The sequence below is a fragment of the Urocampus carinirostris genome, chromosome 11, assembly GCF_059441175.1.
Source record: "Urocampus carinirostris isolate Australia breed hairy pipefish chromosome 11, RoL_Ucar_1.0, whole genome shotgun sequence".
NCBI classification, from domain to species: domain Eukaryota; kingdom Metazoa; phylum Chordata; class Actinopteri; order Syngnathiformes; family Syngnathidae; genus Urocampus; species Urocampus carinirostris.
The window spans coordinates 26281609-26306069 of NC_142359.1; the positions used below are offsets into that span (position 1 = coordinate 26281609).

At 39.5% G+C, this 24461-nt stretch overlaps 1 protein-coding gene across 1 annotated transcript in view; it reads left to right on the top strand.

Annotated features, from left to right (window-relative positions):
- Positions 1 to 24461, top strand: part of anks1b (ankyrin repeat and sterile alpha motif domain containing 1B) — a 67289-nt gene that overhangs the window by 41040 nt on the left and 1788 nt on the right. The window contains exons 18-26 of the mRNA XM_088347274.1: positions 207 to 307; positions 8229 to 8327; positions 9186 to 9338; positions 18602 to 18709; positions 18777 to 18968; positions 19035 to 19160; positions 22016 to 22087; positions 22175 to 22261; positions 23999 to 24136. Coding sequence (XP_088203400.1) covers positions 207 to 307; positions 8229 to 8327; positions 9186 to 9338; positions 18602 to 18709; positions 18777 to 18968; positions 19035 to 19160; positions 22016 to 22087; positions 22175 to 22261; positions 23999 to 24136 — 1076 coding nt within the window. The remainder of the gene's footprint in view (positions 1 to 206; positions 308 to 8228; positions 8328 to 9185; positions 9339 to 18601; positions 18710 to 18776; positions 18969 to 19034; positions 19161 to 22015; positions 22088 to 22174; positions 22262 to 23998; positions 24137 to 24461) is intronic.

Below are 24461 nucleotides of genomic sequence, written 5' to 3' on the forward strand. Positions count from 1 at the left end.
ACCCCCTTTCAGCATGCTCTTACCCTAACCCCCTCCCCTCGTTGCCCCCTTCCCCAAAATGGCCAGCTCTTTTGACAGCCACTTTCTGCGGCAGCAGCATAAAATGTGGCCGATGGCGCCGGCTTCTCTGGACTGCCGCTGTTACGGGGGGGTCGCGGACGGCTCGTCGCTAATGAAGCGCCCCCCTTTGGGTCCCCCCATGCTAGGTCCTCGATGCCCCTCGCTGGCGCAATGGTTGGACTCGCTCGGACTCCTCCAGTACCAAAACCACCTGATGGCCAACGGATTCGACAACGTCAACTTCATGGTGAGGGATTATTAATTTTTTTGATTTGGGGGAAGGGGGCATCTTTGTTGAGTGAGGAGGGCACAATTTATCCGCTTTCTCCATCTTATTCATCCTTCCGAAGGAGAAAAGAGGATGTGGTTCCCATAGCGACGCACGTGGTCGGTGAACACGAGGACACGTTGGCATCTATGCCGCGGGGAAGGCGGGGGCGGGCAAACTTTTTGATTGGCAGGGGGCATTGAGTTAAAAGAATTCGGTGCAAGGGGGCAGGGCTAAAAATAAACCCAAAATAATAAACGAATCCCTCCGGATTATATGTCGCACCATCCAAAATGCATAATTAAGAAGGACAACGGCATATACCCACTAGAGTATAAGTCGCATTTTTGGGGGAAATTTCTTTCATAAAACAACCCAAAAAATACACGTCATCTTAAAAGGCGATTAAAGATGAAAAGAAAAAAAGTCCCCCTGCGTGAAATGTCCCCCTTGACATAAGTCACTCACCCAAACGTCACTAAAACGACTGCGTATTTCATTTTTGGGGACTGTACAGTAAAACACAGAGCATTTACAGTACATGTCATAGCAGGGGTTGGGAACATTTTGACCAAAGAGCCATAAAAGCAAAAATATATTTTTGTCGAGAGAACCCCACCAAATCGATATAAATATACCACTTAAAATTTGCCTCCCTCCCGCAGTTACCTGAGAGTGTTGAGGCTCATTTTGTATTTCTTTTCTTTTTCATAAATAATGGTTTCAAAACAAGGTGCAAGCAAAGTTATTTGGTAAAAATGTCACAAAATACTGCAAACAAGGACACCAACGTATTTGATTCAGTGCAGACAGCACTGGGCAGAGGAGAAAGAGTGCACGTGTCCTGTCCTGTGTTCCTCCCATTTCTACCTCTCAACCAATGAAATTGCTCTCGGTGCTTTGCTAGAGCTTCTGGATAAAACGTTTGTTTTGGGTTAAAGTTTGTTCTGTGTGTTTTCAGTAGTGTCTCAACAGTGAACCTAAATTGTTTGATGAGCTTCCAAGTAAAGAATTATTTAGCGATTTACAGCCACAACAGGTCCTGTTTATGGTAAATTCTCGACTGTAAACTGTAGTTAAAATTGTGTCCTATGTTTACTGGACCAAACCCCTTAAAATTCACAGTTGTCCCGGCTTTGCATGTATGATAACAGGCTCGTAATGAAGCAATATTATCAAAATTGCACAAGTCTTCTATTATTTCTAAACCATATGTACTCAGCTTCCCAACCCCTGTTGTATAGAAATCACTATTGAGTCAGTTGAAAATATTTGCTTTGGCGAAATGATGCCTTATCCTCTGAACATTCGTCTCCTGATTTATTTGGTGATAATCTGACTGTTCATTGAGATTGATAGTAAAGCACATAAGGGTTTTTGATACAATTGATATTTGGGAGATCACAGTTTGGAATCGCTGGTTAATCACATTAAAAGGAACTCGTTTACGCGTCCATCGATTGGTAGGAAAAGGTGGCGTCATTTTGCCAAAGTCAATATTTTCAATACGCTAAAAAGGGATTTTGATACAAGGTGAAAATGCCACGTGATTTACTGTTCCATGAAATTCCCCCCAAAATGAGATACTAAGTCATTTTAGTGACGTTTGCGCCAGGGGGGGCATTTCAAGCGAGGGGAGGGGACATTTTTTGGCGCGACACAGCAGGGTTAAAGTTATCAGGCCTTGAGCGCCCTCTTTTGGTTTCGAAAAAGTAACATGTGAAATGATAGACTTACGTACATTCGACTTACGGATTCCGGCAGATACGATAATTTTTTTCCATGATGTCGAAAAATAGGTCACCCAGCACCCACCCGGAAGAAGAAATCCGGCTTCTACTTCCTAGTTCGTGTGTAAACATTCTATACTGTCTATGTCTGTACTATCTGCAGCGTGCTAAGAACTTTAACATTTTTATTGTTTAACACCTGGTGCATCCATTCAATATGGTTGATGTAAAGAAGAGGCGAGCCGTTTCTATTGAAATGAGAGTGGAATAAGAAAGCTTGATGCAGTTGAGAAAATGGTCGGAACGCTTTTTTTTTTTGCCGCGGGGGAAGATCTGTTGAAGCGCAAGTCGCAAAAGTAAATAAAACTCAACTTTATTTATCTTTATAGAGCATATACTATTATGAAATGTTTATTTGTAATAGTAATCTAATCTAATCTATACTTTATGAATAAAGTATCTATCTATCTATATCTATCTATCTATCTATCTATCTATCTATCTATCTATCTATCTATCTATCTATCTATCTATTTTTAGTACAAAACAATACAGTTTACTTATACAAGCCTTAAACATACTTATATAAACCTTAAAGATACAAAATATAGCACTGAAGCAACTTACGAACAAATTCAACTGACGATCGTCCGGAATCTAACTCATTCGTAGGTCGGGCAGCGTCTGTACTTAATAATGTGTAATAATAATTTCACACATAAGTCTCACCAGAGTATAGGTCGCACCCACGGCCAAACTATGAAGAAAACTGTGATTTATAATCCCAAATATACAGTACATTTCAGCAAATAGTTTCTAAATCAGGGAGGTCGGACATACAGTCCGAGGGCCAAATCTGGTCCGAGGGCCAGATACGGCACGTTGCATAATTTATTTCGTTTTATTTGTTTTTTTGACTGCTTTAAAATAGAGTTTTCCCGCGTAGCTAAGCCTGGTGTTTTAGCTTTCTAGCATAGTGTTTGTTGTCTACTGTAATAACGGCAACCATCAGTAAAAGTTCTGTGGGCAATAATTCTGAGTTTCAGTGATGCTGCTTTTACTGGATTATAAAGAAAACAAAATTGCGTGCAGTAATCCCCCACTTTTCACGGAGATTGCATTCAAAAACATCCCACAAAGTTAAAACATTTATTTGCTTATTCCTCAAAAACATTTACAAATAAAAGTCCTGTATTTTATAACAGAACAGGATACACTTTACATTAGACATGTCAAACATATGGCCCGCTGGCCAGACCCAGCACGTTGGATGATTTAATCCAGGGCCTCTATAAAATTCTGAGTATATACAAAAATTAAACAGGACTCTGTCAAAAAAGGTCAGGATTTAAAAAAAAAGTCACAAAACAAATGTTCCCTCTGGCTGCTATAGTGCAGAAAGGATATACTCAATTTAAGTAGGCCCAGCTAAATAGTTTGATCTAGTGCACTTCTAAAACCTTTATTTTACCAGCTCAGTAGCCTAGATGGTAGTGTGCCGGCTTTGAGACTGGGAGGTCGCTGGTTCGCGCCTCGACCGACACATACCTAATTGGTATAATGGCGGCGCCCTCTGGCTGCGGCTGCACCGACTCGCTACAACGGGTCAGGTGTATCGACATTTCGTTCTGTGTACATTGTTACAAAGAATGACAATACAAAGGAAATTATTATATTATTGTATTTATTTATTATTTGTTTTCAAACCACTTGAGTTTGTACCGCATGGTGAGTGGGTGCAGGGGTAAAATGGCGTTCTCTCGACTGTTAATGAATCCAGTTAACGCATTCAATGCAAACATGACAGTTTATTTCCCCATTGTTTGTATATAAATATGTTATTCTTGGAAAATATCCCTTGTTATCCATGCTTATAATATGTAGTCTACTAAAGTAGGTTAAGTGATGAAGTATAAAACTAAAAAACTGCAGTTAGTTAAACACTTTCGATTGACATTCTTTTACTGTTCTGGCCTGATTAAGAACAAAATGTCTGAGTTTGACATCCCAGCTTTACGTGATACTTTGCTGTCATCATGTGGAACTTATGGAAGAATGCATGTACTCTGTGGTCCTGTCCTAAAGAAACCATATAATTTTCTATGATCAAACATTTTTGAGAAAACGCCAGGGAGCCCTTAAGACCTTATATGGCTCCTATATATATATATATATATATATATATATATATATACAGTAAAGAAGGGAAGTATTTGAACATCCTGCTATTTCTCTATTCCTCCCACTTAGAACTCATGGAAGGGGTCTGAAATTTTCATCTTAGGTGCATGTCCACTGTGAGAGAGATAAACTAAAAAGAAAAATCCAGAAATCACAATGCATGATTTGTTAACGATTTTTGTGTGATATAGCCGCAAATAAGTATTTGACACCTGAGAAAATGAATGTTAATATTTGGTACAGAAGCCTTTGTTTTCTATTACGGAGGTCAAACGTTTCCTGTAGTTTTTCCACCAGGTTGGCACACACTGCAGGAGGGATCTTGGCCCACTCCTCGACACAGATCTTCTCTCGATCAATCAGGTTTCTGGGCTATCGCTGAGAAACACGGAATTTGAGCTTCCTCCAAAGATTTTCGTTTGGGTTCAGGTCTGGAGACTGGCTGGGCCATGCTAGAACCTTGATATCCTTCTTACGGAGCCACTCCTTGGTTTTCCTGGCTGTGTGCTTTGGGTCGTTGACGTGTCGTAAGACCCAGCCACGACCCATCTTCAATGCACTGACTGAGAGAAGGAGGTTGTTCCCCAAAATCTCACAATACACGTCCCCAGTCATCCTCTCTTTAATGCAGTGCACTTGTCCTGTCCCATGTGCAGAAAAACACCCCCAAAGCATGATGCTACCACCCCCACACTTCACAGTAGGGATGGTGTTCTTTGGATTATACTCTTCAATCTTCTTCCTCCAAACACGCTTAGTGGGATTATGACCACAAAACTTTCGCCCATGACTCCTCTGTATCATCCTTGACATGTGCTAGTTTAAGCATCTTCCGTGCCATGCATGATTTTAAACCATAAAAGTTTCAGACCCCTCCAGGATTTCTAAGTAAGAGAAATAGAGAAAGAGCAGGGTGTTCAAAACTTATTTTTTTCACTATATATATATATATATATATATATATATATATATATATATATATATATATATATATATAATTTATTTCCTCTTTTGAATTTATGCCACAGGGGGCAACTTTTGATTGGCAGACCACAATCAGTTGAAAAAAAAAACTAGGCCAGGGGGGCAACGCCAAATGGGAAAAAAAATATCCTATTTTTTCTGCAACTTGCCTCTAAATCAGTGTTTCTCAACTAGTGGGTCATGACTCAAAAGTGGGTCATTTTTTTTGTGGGTCGCCGTGGCAAAATAATGCTGAGAAGAAGTCCAGAATGTGTGATTTTATATATATATATATATATATATATATATATATATATATATATACTGGACTGTCTCAGAAAATTATAATATTGTGATAAAGTTCTTTATTTTCTGTAATGCAATTAAAAAAACAAAAATGTCATACATTCTGGATTCATTACACATCAACTGAACTATTTCAAGCCTTTTATTATTTTAATATTGCTGAATTTGGCTTACAGCTTAAGAAAACTCAAAAATCCTATCTCAAAATATTAGAATATCATGAAAAAGTATACAAGTAGGCTATTCAACTAATCACCTGAATCATCTAATTAACTCGAAACACCTTGCGAGGGTTTCCTGAGCCTTAAAAACACTCAGCTTGGTTCAGTAAACTAAATCACAAGTATGGGGAAGACTGCTGTCCATAGGACCATCATTGATACCCTCCATCAGGAGGGTAAGACACAAAAAGAAATTTCTCAAAGAGCAGGCTGTTCACAGAGTGCAGTTTCAAAGCATATCCACAAAAAGTCTGTTGGAAGGGAAAAATGTGGCCGGAAACGCTGCACAACCAAGAGAGATGACCGCAGCCTTAACAAAATTGTGACGAAGAGCCGCTTCCAGAATTTGAGGGAGCTTCAAAGACAGTGGGCTAAAGCTGGAGTCCAGGTATCAAAAGCCACAGTTCACAGATGTGTCCGGGAAATGGGCTACAATAGCCGTATTCCCATGGTCAAGCCACTTCTGAACTCAAGACAACGGAAGAAGCGTCTGACTTGGGCTATGGAGAAGAAGCACTGGACAGTTGCAGAGTGGTCCAAAGTCCTCTTTTCAGACAAAAGCAAGTTTTGCATTTCATTTGGAAGTCAAGGCGCCAGAGTCTGGAGAAAGGCTGGAGAAGAGCAAAATCCAAGTTGCTTGAAATCCAGTGTGAAGTTCCCACAGTCAGCAATGGTTTGGGGAGCCATGTCAGCTGCTGGTGTTGGTCCACTTTGTTTCATCAAGTCCAGAGTAAATGCAACTGTGTACCAAGAGATTTTAGAGCACTACATGCTTCCATCTGCTGAAAAGCTCTATGGAGATGAGGATTTCATTTTCAAGCATGATCTGGCACCTGCCCACAGTGCCAAAACCACCAGTAACTGGTGCACTGACCATGGCATCACTGTCCTTGATTGGCCTACTAATTCCCCTGACCTGAACCCCATCGAGAATTTGTGGGGTATAGTTAAGAAGAAGATGAAAGACACCAGACCTACAAATGCAAATGAGCTGAAGGCCGCTATCGAAGCATCCTGGGCATCAATAACACCTCAGCAATGCCACAGGCTGATTGCCTCCATGCCACGCCGGATTGATGCAGTAATCCGTGCAAAAGGATTCCCAACCAAGTACTGAGTGCATCAATGGACATTTTCAAATGTTTGATTTAGTTTTGCTGTTATAAAATGATTTATTTTACTTGGTCTGAGGAAGTATTCTAATATTTTGAGATAGGATTTTTGAGTTTTTTTCAGCTGTAAGCCAAAATCAGCAATATTCAAATAATAAAAGGCTTGAAATAGTTCAGTTGATGTGTAATGAATCCAGAATGTATGACATTTTTGTTTTTTTAATTGCATTACAGAAAATAAAGAACTTTATCACAATATTCTAATTTTCTGAGACAGTCCAGTATATATATATATATATATATATATATATATATAATGTTAGCAGCACGGCGGCGCAGTGGTTAGCGCTTGTGCGGCACAGTTCATGTCATGGGAACCTGTCGTGGGTTCAAATCCAGCTCCAGACTTCCTGTGCGGAGTTTGTATGTTCTCCCCGTGCTTGTGTGGGTTTCCTCCGGGCACTCCGGTTTCCTCCCACGTTCCAAAAACATGCATTTCAGGTAAATTGGCCGGTCCAAATTGTCCCTAGGTGTGAATGAGCGAATGAGTTGTCTGTCCCTGTGTGCCCTGCGATTGGCTGGCAACCAGTTCAGGGTGTCCCCTGCCCACTGCCCGGAGATGGCTGGGATAGGCTCCAGCCCCCCCGCGACCCTAATGAGGATAAGCGGTACGGCTAATGAGATGAGATGAGATATATAATGTTATATATAATGTGATTTTGATCATTAGTTTTACTTGTATTTGATTATTATTTTTATTTTATTGTTTATAATAATTATTTTAACATTTTTAATAAGTGTTCAGAACTAAAATAATAATTTGTAAAAATGTGCTTTTTCTACTCAATTTCTTAACGTGTTTCTTGTAGAATTAAAAATCATAAAGTACTGTCATTCAGGCATCTGGCTCTTTCCCTCCGTTTCCTTCTTTAGTCACTCACGTTAGCCATTTGGCTGCAGGCTATTGCTCGTCGGTAGCTATTATTCTTATTATTAATTTATACTGCTTCATCCTTCAGGGTCAAATGCCTTCAACAGATTTTATTGACTTTTTCCCCCCCACTGTTTCCTTCTCTAGCCACTAATATTAGCGATTTGGCTGCAGGTTATAGCTCGCCACTAGCCAATATTGTTATTGTTTGCTGTATTGCATGCTAAATTATTGTTTGAGGCAATTTTTGTGCCTTTTACCACTGTTTACTTCTCTAGCCGCTTATGCTAGTCACTTCCCCACTCGCTTCATCTCAATTTTGTTGTGGTGAACCTTTACAAACTCCCTTTAATTCGAGCAAAATATTCTATTGATGTTGCAACACTTTTGTTTGGTGATGTGTGTGCTGATTGTTAGCCACATGTAACTAACTTGTGCTTTTGTTGGTCTCGCCAGGGCAGCAACGTGGTGGAGGACCAAGACCTCCTGGAGATCGGCATTCTTAACTCGGCCCACCGACAGCGCCTCCTGCAGGCCATGCGGCTCTTGCCTAGGGTGAGGAATGAAGTTTTTATGGGCTGATTTCGTCAAGTTTTTTGTACATTATATGGCTTGATTTTGTGCACTTTTGGGGACATTTGATGGACTGATTTTGTCCACTCTTTGGTACTTTTCCCGGGCTGGTTTTGGCAACTTTTAGGTTTCATTTTATTTGGGCTGGTTTTGTCCACTTTTGAAAAAAAAATGTCCACTTTTTATAGGGTTATTTAGTCAATTTTTGAGGGGAAATTTTAAGGGCTTATTTAGCCACCTTTTTCAGGACATTGTATGAGTTATTTTTGTCCAATTTTTGGACAAATCACGGGTTGATTTTGTCCACTTTTGGATAAACTTGTCCAATTCGTTGATATTTTAAAGGGTTATTTAGTCTACTTTTTGAGGAGACATTTTAAGGGCTGATTTAGCCACGTTTTCAGGACATTTTATGTGTTTGTCCAATTTTTGGTCGTAACTTGGGCTGATTTTTGTCCACTTTTGGATAAGCATGTCCACTTATTTGACATTTTATAGGGTTCTTTAGTCTTTTTTGAGGGGACATTTTAAGGGCTGATTCAGCCACTTTTTCAGTTTTCTTATGTGTTGTTTTGGTCCAATTTCTGGACGTATCACGGGATGATTTTTGTTCACTTTTTTGGGCTGGTTTTTGCATGTCTTTGCCAGTTTTTGAGACATTTTAGGGTTTGAATCCGTCTACTTTTTTAGGACATTTTATGGGCTGATTTTGTGCACCTTTTTGGACTTTTTACAGGCATGTTTTGCCAACCTTTTGCGAATCTCCTTCAATTTTTGTGACATTTTAGGTTCTTATTTTTTCCACCTAACGTGTCCAATTTTTTTCCTTGGGGTGGGCAGGTTCGGCCTTTAGGCTACGAGGGCAACAACCCGTCATCTGTGTCGGAGTGGCTGGACTCGCTGGAGTTGGGCGAGTATGCCAAGAACTTTTTGGTGAACGGTTACACGTCCCTGGAGCTGGTCAAGAAGATGTGGGAGATGGAGCTCATCAACGTGAGTCCGTAGCAGGAAAAAGTGGGCGGGGCTGTCATTTCGGGGGGCGGGCCTTGCCTTGTCACTTCCTCACTTGGCCTTGTTATCTCCTTACATAAGAACGTGGGATGCAAGATCTTAGACAGCGGTGGGAAGGGGGGTTGCGAGAGGGAGGGAGGTCACCCACGTGCGCACGTGCACATGCATCTGTGGGAGGCATATGCCATACGCACACAACCGTACACAGACACACAAAAACACACACAGAGCACGCTAAAAGACCAGCAAGTGGCGCGCTGATTGTTTTTTTACAGACACACACCATTTTGTATATACAATAGGTAGATTTGTATGTTTGTTATATAAAGGGTGAGAGAGGGAGGTGAATAGACAAGGAGAAGAAATGAAAGACCAGAGAAAGAGAGAGAGAAAGAGTGAGAGAAAAGGAGAGAGGGAAGAGAGAATAAGTAACAGTGATGAAACTACAGATGGAGAAAAAGAGCATGATAGAGAGAGGGGGATAAAGAAATAGAGGGAAATAAAAAGATATATAGAGGAGACAGAGAGTGCGGGTTATAGAGGGAGAAGATCGATGAAGATAAAAGTAGGTAGATAGACGGGTGGAAAAAGAGAATTTAATAGTGAAATAGAAGATACAGATTGAAAGATTGGTAAATGGAGAGAGGGAAAAATGAGTATACGAAGAGACAAAGGTAAATAGAGGAACAGGGAGAGGAAAAAGTGATGAGAGAAAGCAGGGAAAATGAGGGATAGAACATATATAAAAGAAGAGAGGTGAATAGACTATTTATTTATTCTATATAACACGCTACAGTGGGCATTGCACGTCACACTGGGTATTTGTATATTGTATTCTTTTTGCTTCATTATTGTATTGTTCTCAGCTCAGGGATGCTGCTGGAAATGTGAATTTCCCTTCGGGGATGAATAAAGTATCTATCTATCTATCTATCTAGAGGAAAGAGTGAGCAAGACAGAGAGGAAGAAATTGTTAGATATATAGACGGGGGAGAGAGAGAAAGAGAGAGAGAGAGAGAGATAATTAAATGGATGGAATGGATAGTGGTGAATAAAGAGGGAGAGAGAAGTGAATAGACGAACAGTGGAAAGGAAAGAGAGATAGAAAATGCAGCGAGAGTAAGAGTGAAATAAATACACAGAGAAAGGGATGCGAATAGAGGAGAGAGAGCAAAACACAGAGAGAGGGGGCGGTAGAGAGGGGAGATAGAGAGAAGGGTGAAGAGAGCCTGGAGGGGGGGTGATAAACAGAGGGAAGATGGAACCCCGCAGTACCATTTGAATGTGCACCGCAGAAATTGGCCGCTAGAGAGCGTCCAAACATTCCAAATGAATGACGCCATCTGCGAGATGGATTTTTTATGTCCAAATACTACATTCTAGAGAAGTCCACTGGGTTGCGCTGTCTACCTGTTAAATCACCCGGACACTATTGGTTATCTCAGATCATTTATGTGGTTTCATGTTTATTTGTTTTTTTTTACATCATATTTACACTTTTTCTGTGTTTTTCTTTTAGTTTATCAACCAGTCAGCACTGCAATTTTCCAATTCCATTTTTTATTTGCTTTAAACAAACCACACACAAGTAAAAAGTGCCTCTTAGTGGCCGTGTTCTGCCATTGCTTCTCCCCTTCAGAGTAAGAGTTTGGATATTTTTGTTTCAAGCTCCTCACTCCAAGACCTGTTTTCTTCTCCGTGTGCACATGCGCGACACAAACAAGCTGCGTCTTGTCCTGTGCATTCCTTGTTTTGAGGGTGACAAAGTGCGCATGCGCACAGATGCAACCAAGTATACCCAGGACAGAGCGCCTTTCTCTCTCTCTCTCTCGCTGTGTTGCCATGGCAACTGGCTGCAGGTTGCCGTGGCGACCATGCAGTTCCTTGAAGTGCGTGTGCGCGTTTACCTGCAACGCGTGTGCGTGCGCGCGCACGTTCTCACCTTTTGTGTTGACATATTGCGCAACCACACGCTTCCGGGATTTAGAAGAAAGACCGCGGGGGCGGGGCTAGGGAGGAGGGGGTGAGTAGGGACAGGAACCGACACATTGATCCAGATTCCTTTTTTAATTCACAAAATTGACTCTAAAATGCGATTAATCCGTGAATTTGTCGATTAATCCGATTGATTAGTTTTTTACAGCAGTCCTTCCATTTCATATGTTATTGTTCATGTAAAATTTAAATTCAAGTGATAAAAATCAAAATAATTAAAGAGAAAATAAAATACATTTATAATATGTTAAATGTATGCATACAGAATATACTGCATATATGTGTGTGTGTGTGTATAATATGTATATTATGTATACAGTGGCTTGCAAAACTATTTGTCCCCCTTGAACTTTGTGACCTTTTGCCACTTTTCAGACTTCAAACATAAAGATATAAAACTGTAATTTCTTGTGATGCATCAACAATAAATGGGACACAATCGTGAAGTGGAACACACTTTATTGGATATTTCAAACTTTTTTAACAAATAAAAAACAAAAAAGTCAGTGCGCAAAATTATTCAGCCCCATTAAGGTAATACTTTGTAGCGCCACAGCTGCAAGTCGCTTGTATCAGTTTTGCACATCGAGAAACTGATATTTTGGCCCATTCCTCCTTGCAAAACAGCTCAAGCTCAGTGAGGTTGGATGGAAAGCATTTGTGAACAGCAGTTTTCGGTTCTTTACAAAGATTCTCAATTGGATTGATGTCTGGACTTTGACTTGGCCATTGTAACACCTTGATATGTTTTTTGGTGAACCATTCCATTGTAGCGTTTGCTTTATGCTTTGGATCATTGTCTTGTTTGAAGACAAATCTCCGTCTCAGTCTCAGGTCTTTTGCGGGCTCCATCAGGTTGTCTTTTAGAATGGTCCTGTATTTGGCTCCATCCATCTTCCCATCAATTTTAACCATCTTCCCTGTCCCTGCTGAAGAAAAGCAGGCCCAAACCATGATGCTGCCACCACCATGTTTGACTGTGGGGATGGTGTGTTGAGGGTGATGAGCTCTGCTGCTTTTACGCCAAACATAACGTCTTATTTTGTTGCCAAAAGGTTCGATATTGGTCTCATCTGACCAGAGCACCCTCTTCCACATGTTTGGTGTGTCTCCCAGGTCGCTTGTGGCAAACTTTAAACGAAACTTTTTATGGATATCTTTGTGGTGAATGAAATGGCTTCCTTCTTGCCACTCTTCCATAAAGGCCTGATTTGTGCAATATACAACTGATTTTTGTCCTATGGACAAATTCTCCCCCCTTAGCTGTAGACCTCTGCAGTTCATTCAGAGTGATCATGGGCCTCTCGGCTGCATCTCTGATCAGTTTTCTCCTTGTATGAGCTGAAAGTTTAGGGGGACAGCCCGATCTTGGTAGATTTGCAGTGGTCTGATACTCCTTCCATTCTAATATTATTGCTTGCACAGTGCTCCTTGGGATGTTCAAAGCTTAAGAAATCTTTTTGTATCCAAATCCAGCTTTAAACTTCTCCACAACAGTATCTCGGACCTGCCTGATGTGTTCCTCGTTCTAAACGATGCTCTCTGCGCTTAAACAGACCTCTGAGGTTTATTTATACAGAGGCTTGATTACGCACAGGTGGATTCCATTTATCATCATTAGTCACTTAGATCAACATTGAATCATTCATAGATCCTCACTCAACTTCTGGACAGAGTTTGCCTCACTTAAAGTAAAAGGGCTGAATAATTTTGCACACCCACTTTTTTGTTTTTTATTTGTTAAAAAAGTTTACATTTTTCAATAAAGTGTGTTCTACTTCATAATTGTGTCCCACTTATTGTTGATGCTTCACAATAAATTACAGTTTTACATCTTTGTTTGAAGTCTGAAATGTGGCAAAAGGTCACAAAGTTCAAGGGGGCCAAATAGTTTTGCGGGACACTGTATATACAGTTTTTTTAAAACCTAATCTTGTAGATAACCTCGACATCCCAATTGGTGGTTCGACAATTTTTAGCTCATCCCTAATTGAGTTTTATTCCGAATCCTACTTCATCGCTAGACATTTCTCATATCGTGTCTGTGACCTCCCCCAAGGCACGTTTTCTTCCTTGCTGCATCGATTTTTTTTCTCTTTTACTCTTCTCGCCCGGCTCTCAATCGTGAATCACGTCCTTTCGTAGTAAGCCGAGCCACGCCGTACGAGCTCACCGTCGCCATGGTGACCAGATGGAGAGGGGGAGGGAAGAGAGAGCGGGGGGGGGGGGGGGGGGCAAAAAGAGAGGGATCAGGCAGAGACATGCAGCCGAGCTAAGGAGACGATATCTCCGCGGAACGTCAGGGCGAAGCAGCAAGACTTAGTGGACCCAGCCGACCCCCTCCTGGAACGGGTTCGGCGACAGGTTCGAGTAGCCCCCCCACCTCCTCTCTCTTGATGAGGTGAGCATTGACGCATTCGAAGTCTGTCGTCGTTCTCGGTGTCCTCTTCGAAAATGCTGACTGGCGATTGTGTGCTGGGAAAAAAATGGGGGGAGTAAAAAATGAGAGGGGGGTTGGTGAGAATTTTAGCTTGGCGTGTTCAAACTCGGCTTTTTTATTTTTTATTTGACTTTCTTTTTTTGGAAGAGGCCAATTTTTCAACTTAGGCTGACGCTTTTTGAACTTTTTATGGCAGCAGGAAAGAAAAACCATGAACGGGTGTAATTATTGTTTTCAGGTTTTACTTCTGTATTTTTTAATAGGGGCGATTTCCCAATTTAGGACATGTCCCAACTCAGCTTTGCTCTTTGTTAACGACTCGGAATTGCGCAATCCTCCAAAATGGCTCCCTAGCTTGCTCGTTGCTAATATGAACTCATAATTCATAAGTAATAATGAATTCATACGCCTGAAATTACCTTATGCTTTTTTTATCAATAATTTAAAAAAAAAAGAATACAAAAATAAGTTTCTCCTCTGGCTTGGCTCCTCGTGTTAGTATAGTCAGACTTTACCTAAATTAGTAGGCTGCTTACCCATGCTAACTTTAGCGGGTAATACTCACACCCTGAAAGCCATTTGTTGCCATATTGGTTTCGACGCTTTTAGAGTTAGCATAGCATTTTTTCTTTTTCTGGACTTTCCTATCCGCCACAAGCAAAACGGCGTTCTTGAGAAAAGGAGCTCAGCATATCTAAACATCCACACATATTTTTTTGTTTTTTTGGGGGGTGATTCCCTAACTCACCTCATCACTTTGTAAATGACCAAAAATTGGGCGATCCTCTAAAATAGCCCCTTAGCTAGCGCGTCCCTATTGTAAACATCACTCATAATTCAAAACTCACTCATACACACCTGGCAGGAACTTGGTCAGAAAATTGGTCTCTCCTCTGGCTAGGCTACTAGTGTTAGCATTAAAGCTAATAACCAATCTTTACCTAAATCAGAACTGGACCATGCTTGCTGAGCAAGAAAAACTATTTTACTTATACTGGTAGCTGCTATGCTAACTTTAGTGGGTAATAGCCATACCATACCATTAAAGCGTTTTTTTTTGGCCGTGTACCTTGCCTAGCGTTAGCAAAAAAAATCTTCTTTTTCTTGACTTTCCTATCTGTCACGCAAAAAAATCAAAATGGCCATAGGATGGAAGCGGGCTGCTAGGGGTTGAGAAAAGGAGCTCAGCATTTCCCTAAAATCTTCAGGTTATTATTATTTTTTCGGGCGGCAATTAAACACTGGTCAATTCTCTAAAATGTCGCCTTTGCTAGCATGTCATTAATGCTCAAAATGCATAATTCAAAATGCATTTACAAACACCTAAAATGTGTTAATGATCATTTTCCTTGATATTAAGAAAATAAAAATGAAAATTGTTTTCTCTTCTGCCTTGTCTACTAGGGCTAGCGCTTAAGCTGATAGTCAAACGTTACCGAAATCAGGATTTGACTACATTAGCTTAGCATGAAAAGCTTGGCTACCTGTAGTTGCTATGCTAACCTTAGTGGGTAATAGCTACACACTTGTACACAAAAAAACCTTTTTTCCTTTTTTTCTGGATTTTATATTATTATTATTATTATTATTATTATTTTCTAGCGTTATCATTTCTGCTATAGCTCACGGCATAACAGACTTTCCTGACAGACTCTCCATAAACAACTCAAATTACCTCATGCTTTTTCATCAATATAATAAAGAATATATAGGTTGGTGTCTCCTCTCGCTAGGCTACTAGTGTTAGCATCAAAGCTTGTTTTAAAACTTTTTTGTTTTCGTTTGTTGCTATATTGGTTGCTAGGCTGTTTGCGTTAGTAATTCTGCTACAAGTCATAGCATAACAGAATTTTTTTTTTCTTCTCCTGGATTGTCATCCTCAAAAAAACGGCTCTATAGCCAGCACGTTGCTAAAGTAATGCTCATAATTCATATTCAAAAAACATTTCTAAACACCTGATACGACCTCATGCCAAGGAAAGAATATTAAATTGAATTTCTTCTCTAGCTAGGCGATTAGTGTTAGCATCAAAGCAGCCACTAGTATTAGCATTGAAACTAATAGTCAAACTTTACCCAAATCGGGACTTATTCTGCTTAGAGTGAAAGGCTAGGCCGCTTGCTCAACACTCAAAGAATAACAGGAAAAAATGTTCTCTCCTATCCATCTCTCAACAAGCAAAATTGATCCTATTTTCTTGATCCTCTGCGAGGACCAAATGATGAACCTGTTAAGTGCCATTGAGGAATAAGAAAAAAATCAAACCTCTCAATTCTAACATCATATCATTCCATTTATTTTCTTCTATTACTGCATGATGACTTTAGAACAAGCGGTTACCCGGCAACCAACAAAAGGATGGTGTGGGGGGTGGGGTGGACGTTTGCAAGGTGTTGGAAGCAATAAAACGCTTACAGTGGCCAATGAGGCGTAAGGACGAGCAGCCAATGGCAGTTGAGCCCGCCCACTCGCCGACAGATGCGTCTTTATTTATAGCGCAAGCGGCGTCAACTTAAAAACCTAAAATGTGTGAGAGGGGGAAGATGAAGCTTGTTCTATGGTGCAGGGGCTTCGGCACCGCCGTTGTACACGATGCCGCTGCTGTGAAATAATGACATTGTTCAATGCGCAGGCCATATGTTTATATTTACTTTATGATGTCTGTGTTATACTCAAAATAGTTTGAAAAAAAAAATCCAAATTAATATGTATTGCTTCTGTAGAGCATAAATGGGTCAGCCGGTGCCGCAGATGCTGCTCACGTCAACATGATTTATGCTCTCCAAGTTGCTCCAATTCGGGCAAAATTTGGACGCGAACACGTTGTGTTTTCACGGCACAAAATATCCATAGCCTTGAACAAAGGTTGTTAGTAGCCATGCAAACGCTAGAAGTATCGCAACCTAGATGCAGATTTTTCTACTTGGCTAGCTTAACAACCAATGTATGCTAAATAACAACAAACTGCGATCTGGTGTGGTAATTAGCTACGAAAGTTAGCATAGATATTACAAGTAGCCTCACATTTTCATAGTAAGCTTGATTTGTTAAAGTCATGAACTTGGATAGCTTAACAACTAATTAACGCTACATGAAAACATACTGCAACACTGGTCCGGTTAACATAGCAGCTACAAGTAGCCTGACTTTTCATACTAAGCTAGTTTAGTTAAATCATAAACTTAGTTAACTTAACAACAAATGTATGTTACATAACAACAGATTGCGACAATGGTTGGCAAAGTGGCTACAAGTAGCCTCACTTTTTATACAAAGCTATCTTAGTCAAATCATGAATTTAGCTTGCGTAACAATGAAAGTATTCTACATGAAAACGGCGTATAACGCTACAAGTAGCTTGACTTTTCATTCCATTTTTTTTCAATCATGACCTTGGCTAATTTTACAACAAATGTACGCTACATGAAAAGAAACAAAAGGCCACACTAGTTTGGTTGGCAAAGTGGCTACAAGTAGTCTGATATTTCATACTAGGCTAGTTCAGTTAAATCATAAACTTGGCTAGCTTAACAACTAATGCACGCTACATGAAAACAAACGGCGACTCTGGTGTGGTAAGCATTGCGGCTACAAGAAGCCTTTCTTTTTATACTCAGCTAGCTTAGTTAAATCATGAACTTGGCAGCTTAGCAACGAATATATGCTACCTGACAACAAATAAACGGCTACCTGGTGTCTGTATTAGCCATTAGAGTTAGCATAGTGGCTACAAGTAATCCGGAATTTTATCCTGACCAAAAACCAAGTCTGCCAACTTGTCAATTGGCCACAGCGCTAACCAAACCAAAATTGTTTTTCTTTAAAGCCCCAAAAAGAGAAACAAATGTTTTGATTCTGCACCAAGGTTGTTAGCATTGTGTGGTTATTACCTGCCACACTTAGCATAGGTGCTACAAATAGCCTGACTCTTTCCTATCTGATTTTTTTTTCCCAGATTCTGAGCATCCTTTTCCGTTTGTTTTTTTTGTTTTTTTTCCGGCACGGCAGAGCGGTGGACAGCCGCTCTTTGAGTTTTATTTGCGGCGCCTTAATCCTTCCATCAAAGTCGCTCCCATCTGCGCTAACGAGATTAGCTCGTGTGGCGGCTGGCCAACCACAGCAGGCGCTAACTTCACGGAGAGTGACGGTGCCACGCAGGATGCTATGGTTTTGGATGTTGCCACGGCAACGGTCAAACCTCTGCTCAAGGTCTTCCCGTGATAGCGCTAGGATTAGCATCTTGTCATATTTTGCAAATCCCGCCAATGACATGCTTAACATGTCTTTTTTTTTTAACGTGTGTTTTTTCATGTTTGGGAAAAATAAGTTCTATATTTATTTAATTTAATGCACAGTATGTAGTTATTTTCTGTTAGTATCATTTAGCAATTTGAGTAAGTGTGAAGCACGTTGTAAATCACTTTGGGAGGTTTTCATGGACTTGAAAAGTGCTATATAAATGCAGACCATTTACCTAAAAACCCAATAAAAAAACGAATTCATTAATAATAATTAAATATTTTTAAAATTAAAAGAATATATATTAATAACCTAAGAAGTAAAAGCGCATTTAAACTGTCTAAAAATCTTTGAACAAATGGAAGGAAACAAGGGAAAAAAATCTCAAAATAGAAAAAGATGAAAAAAAAACCCCATTCAAAAAAACAAAAATATCTGATGAACTGATACAAAAAACGGACATTAATTTGACTGAATAATGCTTATAAAAATGATGAACACGTTTTCAAAATAAAAAAAAATCTTTTTTGACCATTTTTCGAATCCTAATACTGGCGGTTGTGTTTTCAGGTTCTGAAGGTCAATCTTCTCGGGCACCGCAAGCGTATCTTGGCCTCGTTGGGGGACCGACTCCACGAGGACACGCCCCCGAAACCCCCCCGGGCCGTCTCCTTGCGGGTGAGTAGGGACCCCGCCCCGTTTTCAAGCCGCCCCACCCCGACCCCAACCCAGATCCTGTCGTCAGGATCCCGGCGGAGGAAGCGGTGGGACCCACACGCCCCCCCAGGTGGTCTACGCGGGGGTCCCGGGTGGCTCCCTGGACGTGAGCCAGCTCCTTATGCAGGCGGACGCTAGGAGGCGCCAACGCGCCAACGACGGCTACCTGGACGACGTGCCCAGGTCCAAACTGGAGAGACAGATGGCGCAAGTGAGCATGGTGAGTGTTGCCGGCTTTGATAAGCACCGCCCCTTCGCTCTTCTGATTGGCTGCTGTTGTCCGCAGGCCGGCGAATGGTGCGAGCCGATTACCTTGCGCCCACCTAACGAGGCCACCTCCACAACCCCCGTCCAGTATTGGCAGCATCATCCCGAGAAACTCATCTTCCAGTCCTGTGACTACGAAGCTTACGTGAGATTTTGCAAACGACCTTGGAAATTTTCAAACAAGGGACAACAGCAAAACAAGGACCATCGGGTTCCCTTATGCTTCATTCTTTATTCTCCCATAAAACCCGGACAAGAAAACCATTGAGAAAAAAAATGAAAAAGGAATCCCAAACTTCTGAAAAATATTGGTAAATGGTAAATTGACTGCATTTCTATAGGACTTTAACCAGTCACTCTAGACTCCCCGTCGCAATTTACAATGTACTTTACACTCACCCGATCACAAAACGAGTCATCCATTTAAGGTGCCTAACTTCGACATTTAACTCAGAGTAGCCGGGTATCGAACCTGGAACCTCTTGTTTTCAAAAGAAAAAAAGATTTAAAAACAAATTAAAAAATGTTCAATAAACATTTGAAAAAATCCGAACAACAAAAATTCAGTAAACAAAAAGAAAAAAAAAACACAAAAACATTACCATAATAATCAGAAAAACAGAACATATATTTAAAAAACAGAAAATAAAAATCAGGAAATGGGGAAATTCTCAGGAAGACGTAAAAAATATGAGCTCAGGAGGTAGAGCGATCGTTTTAGGATTAAGGGATCCCAGTTCGAATCCCGGCTTGTCCGTGTTACATGTCGAAGTGTCCTTGGGTAAGACATTGAACCCCCAATTACCCCCAATAAGCAGGTTAGCGCCTTACATGGCTGCACAGATCACGGCCGCTATTGGGAAATGTGAAGCACAATGTAAAGCGCTTTGGGAAGTCATTGACTTGAAAAGCGCTATAGAAATGCAGATCATTTCATAGAAATGCAGATCATTTCATTTCATTTCATTTCAAAAGTAAAAGAAAAATATTTGAAAAAAAAAATCCCCGAAACAGAAGAAATCCAAACAGGAAAAAAAGCAATATTCAGAAAATGGGACCAAAAAAAATCATAAAATCAGAAAATTATATTCAGAAAAACAAGGAAAAGCATGAAGATGCGAGAAAAGGGGATTTTTTTTTTTAATGGGTAGAGATCTGTAAAAACAAAAGAAAGATTCTCTGAAAATTTGACAAGAGACAGGGACAAAAAAAAATGAAAAAAATATTTTTAAAAACTACAAAATATTTAAAAAAACTGCAAAAACAGAAATATAATCATGCAAAAGTAAATATCAGAAAATATAGTTCCAAGAAAAATTGTAAAAAGGTTTTTTGCAGGTCCACTTCACATTTGAAGTGGTAGTCGTGAGTAAATAGTGACATTATCCTTCAAAATCATGACTTTATCTACTATTAAGTTACTTGAGATTTTACAGCGTACCTCTTTTAACGAACTCAATTTGTTTCAGGATCTTGCTCATGTAAAGAGCCAATTTTCCCAGTATGAAATCAGTTAAAATTAAAGGGACCACTCATGTCAAGTCACGTTTATTTGTATAGCCCTTAATCACAAGGAGTCTCAAAGGGCTCTACAGACTACAGACTATTAATACACCATCCCCTGATCTAAAACATACATGAGGGCTAGGAAAAACTTAAAAATCTCAACACGAGGAAAATGAAGAAACCTTGAGACATTATTTCTCTATTTTTTTCTGTTGCTTTCCCTTAATTTTCTCTTTTTCTTTTTCCCGGCTTTCTCTCTTATTCTTCTCTCTCTCTTTCTCTTTCTTTCTTTCTTTCTTTCTTTCTTTCTTTCTTTCTTTTTCTTTTTTCTCTTCTTTTTTTCTGTCTTTTGCAATTTTGCTTCTGTTTTGCTCTCTCACCCTTTCCTTCTCTCTTTTCTCTACATTCCTTTGTAATAGTATCCTCTCCTCCAATGGATTTTACAATACAGTAATCCCTTGTCTATAGTGAGGATTAGGTTGCAAAAAGGAACTGTGATAAGTGAAATCTGTGAAAAGAAACCTTTATTTCATTTTACAATTATTATACGATGTAATACTTTACCCTGAAACAAAAACCCAAAATGGAAATCTGTTAGGTAGCGAAACCGTGGAATGTCTTTATTACACTGTCCTACCAAAAGCATACAAGTAGACCCTAAATAGCTATAAAACACATCTTCCTAATCACTAAAACACATTCAAGTGCTAAATAAACATAAGAAATACAGTATAATAATAAGTAGACTAAGATAAATGAGAGCTATTAATGAAATAAAATGTGAGTTTATTATGAGCACCATAAGCAATGTGTGCACGTGCTGCTGAGGAAGGAGAAAGGGGGCTTATGCAAGAAGAAGTCACAACGTCTCAACGTATACATTTTCCCCGTATTTTATATATTTTTGATCTTTTTAATTGTGTAATAAATTTTTACCCAGGTTTTATTTAAAAAAAAACGTCCGATCTCGTCCCGTTCTGCTCCAATAGAGATCGTCTCTGTCACTGGTAGCAAACGTTGTCGTAGATTTTTTGATCTTGTCACAGTATTCTGCATAGTCTCTCTTGCTGTGAGTAAATAGGTGCCGCGTTAGGTTTATTATTGCTTAACAAGGGGGAATTCCAATCGATAATCAGGTGAGCAATTGGCTGAGATTGACAGGTATGATTTCGAGAAACTGTTGATGATACGTAAGCACTTAATGTATACCTAAAATTAAGGTTGCTGTTCCTTTAAATGAAAGCTTAACATTTTTACAGCACAATTTTTTTTTTGCCTCCTCAACTATATGAGATAATATTGCCAGAGAACAGTCACAAGCGGTCTCTAGTGAGAGCCTCTGGGACTGCTCGTGAACTGGATTTTCCCACTTATATTGTTTTGAAGTTTTTGTATGTAAGAGGTACCACTATACTTTAAAAAGGATTAGTGATAAATAGAGAAAAAAGTGACTTCTAATCACTGTTTGAAATTAAATTCATCTTTTTGGTGCAGTATTTGGGTTCCATGCTGGTGAAGGAGCTTCGAGGAACCGAGTCAACGCATGATGCCTGTGCCAAGATGAGGGTAAGGATCGACCCGCTTACAAACCCCCTTTAGGAAGCCCTCCCTTTTTATGGGATACCCCTTTCACGTCCTCTTTTTATCTCCAAGAAGTCGACGGAGCAGATGAAGAAGGTGCCCACCATCGTCCTCTCCGTCTCCTACAAGGGGGTCAAGTTCATCGACGCCACTAACAAAGTAACCGGATTTACTTTTCTTTATTTAAGATTTATTTGTACATTTTTAAAGATTTTTGATTTATTTTCCAATTTTGTCGGGATTTTTATCCACATTTTTGTTTTCACATAAATTATGTCAATTTATTATTACATTTTTAGAGGTATGTTTAAGCATTTTCACTTATTTTCCCATTTTTCGATTATGTTTTTTATTTTGTGAGTAATCTTTCATTTTGCCATTTTTGAGAGACATTTTTAATTGTATTTTTTTTCTTGACTTATTATTCAATTTCTTTTTGCATCTGTCCTCCAATTTTCAGAAGTTTTCTTGATTTTGCAAATGAGTTAATTTTTAGGGATTTGTTTTTTCAAATTTTTTTCAGATTTACTATTATACTTTGGGGATATTTTCTTTTTTTTTAATTATTTTTTTCAATTTTGCGGATTTATTTTTCCATTTTTTTCTTGTTATATTTATTTCCATTATTAGGGATTTTATGTCCTTTTTAGATTTGTTATTCAATTTTTAGTGATTTTCTTTTTTTAATTATATTTTTTAGATTTATCCTTCCCTTTTTTTAAGACATTTCTTACTATGTAGGGCCTACAGCAGCAATATAACAAGATAGGCATTTGTATTTTAATCCTAGTTATTTTTTATTTATTAACTGGTGGAAAAGCAATTTTTTTTCTTTTAAATATTTGTACTCAATGAGATCTCATTACATGTATTGTATTTTTTTAAATACATTTATTTGAATCCTATTTTTTATGTGTGAATTACAGTCCTCGGATGCCCTTCTTTTTAATTAAATACATATTTACTTCTATTTATCTAAACCAAGAGTGGACAACCTTTTTGAAGCTGAAAGTTACCGTTTTGCAACCGATTAGCGCGAAGGGCTTTCAGTTTGGTGCGCATTTTGTAAATAACACACTATTACTATGTTGTCACTATGCTATTACCAGGTTGTAATTATTAACGGTTAAAATAGGCTTAGTCAACCACTGAAGCATCATGCCATTTAGAAATCACATTTCCTAGAATATCACAATGACCCATGATGTTTTTCCAGAACCAGTCCGCAGACTACCAATGTTGTTTTAGGGGCCTAACTTGACTTTACTACTCTGATCGACAGATCAACATGAATGGAAATATTCCTAAATGAGGGTACCTGCGCTTTCTGATATCAAAATAGTCCCACATCAAGCCTTACTGATGAATGTTTTCAAGTGCTGTGTAGATTACTTGCAACACATTAAGAGTGCTCTTGTATGTCGAAGTGTCCTTGGGCAAGACACTGAATCCCTAATTCCCCCAATAAGCAGGTAGGCGCCTTGCATGGCTGACTCCCTATTGGTGTGTGAGTGTGTGTGTGTGTGAATGGGTAAGTGTGAAGCACATTGTAAAGCGCTTTGGGAGGTCTACATTGACTTGAAAAGCGCTATATAAATGCAGACCATTTACCATCTACCTGGTGCTTGCGAGCACCACTTTGGAGTCTCTAAACATGGCTGTTTCCTAGCATACAATTCTTATCGCCATGTTAACCATTATCCTCTCTCTTGGAATTTTGCTTTTTAACTGGCCTCCTTTTTGTCTTGGCCGGCTGCACCAAAGAGGCAGATGGACGCTGAATAATAAATGCTCTTTGTTTTGCGGAATGATAATAAGCCGGCCATGCCGCCGGCCGATTGGCTTGGGCTTCTTCTTCTTCTTCACTCTTGATCGATTCAGTCTGATTTCGTGCAGAACACGATCGCTGAGCACGAGATCCGCAACATCTCGTGCGCGGCCCAGGACCCCGAGGACCTTTCTACCTTCGCCTACATCACCAAAGACCTCAAGTCTGGACACCACTACTGCCACGTCTTCACCGCTTTTGACGTGGTACGCTCCAAAAAACACACTCTATTGGGGTTTTTTTTTCTTTTCAGGGAGCTCAGTCTTTCTCATCTGTGTTGTTCCATTTAGTTTTTAGCCCCTTTTTATTATGTTTTATTTTGTTGAATTTTATAATATTTTTTAAAATAATTTTTTTCATTTTTAAAGAGTATTTTTTCTGTTTTTCCCACCCCAAAAAACATTTTACATGTACAGTCATTGGCATTTAAAAAAAAAAATCTTAAATATATTTTACATATACATACACGTGGTACCTCCTTATACGAGCTTAATTTGTTCCACGATTGAGCTCGTAGCTCAAATCGATTGT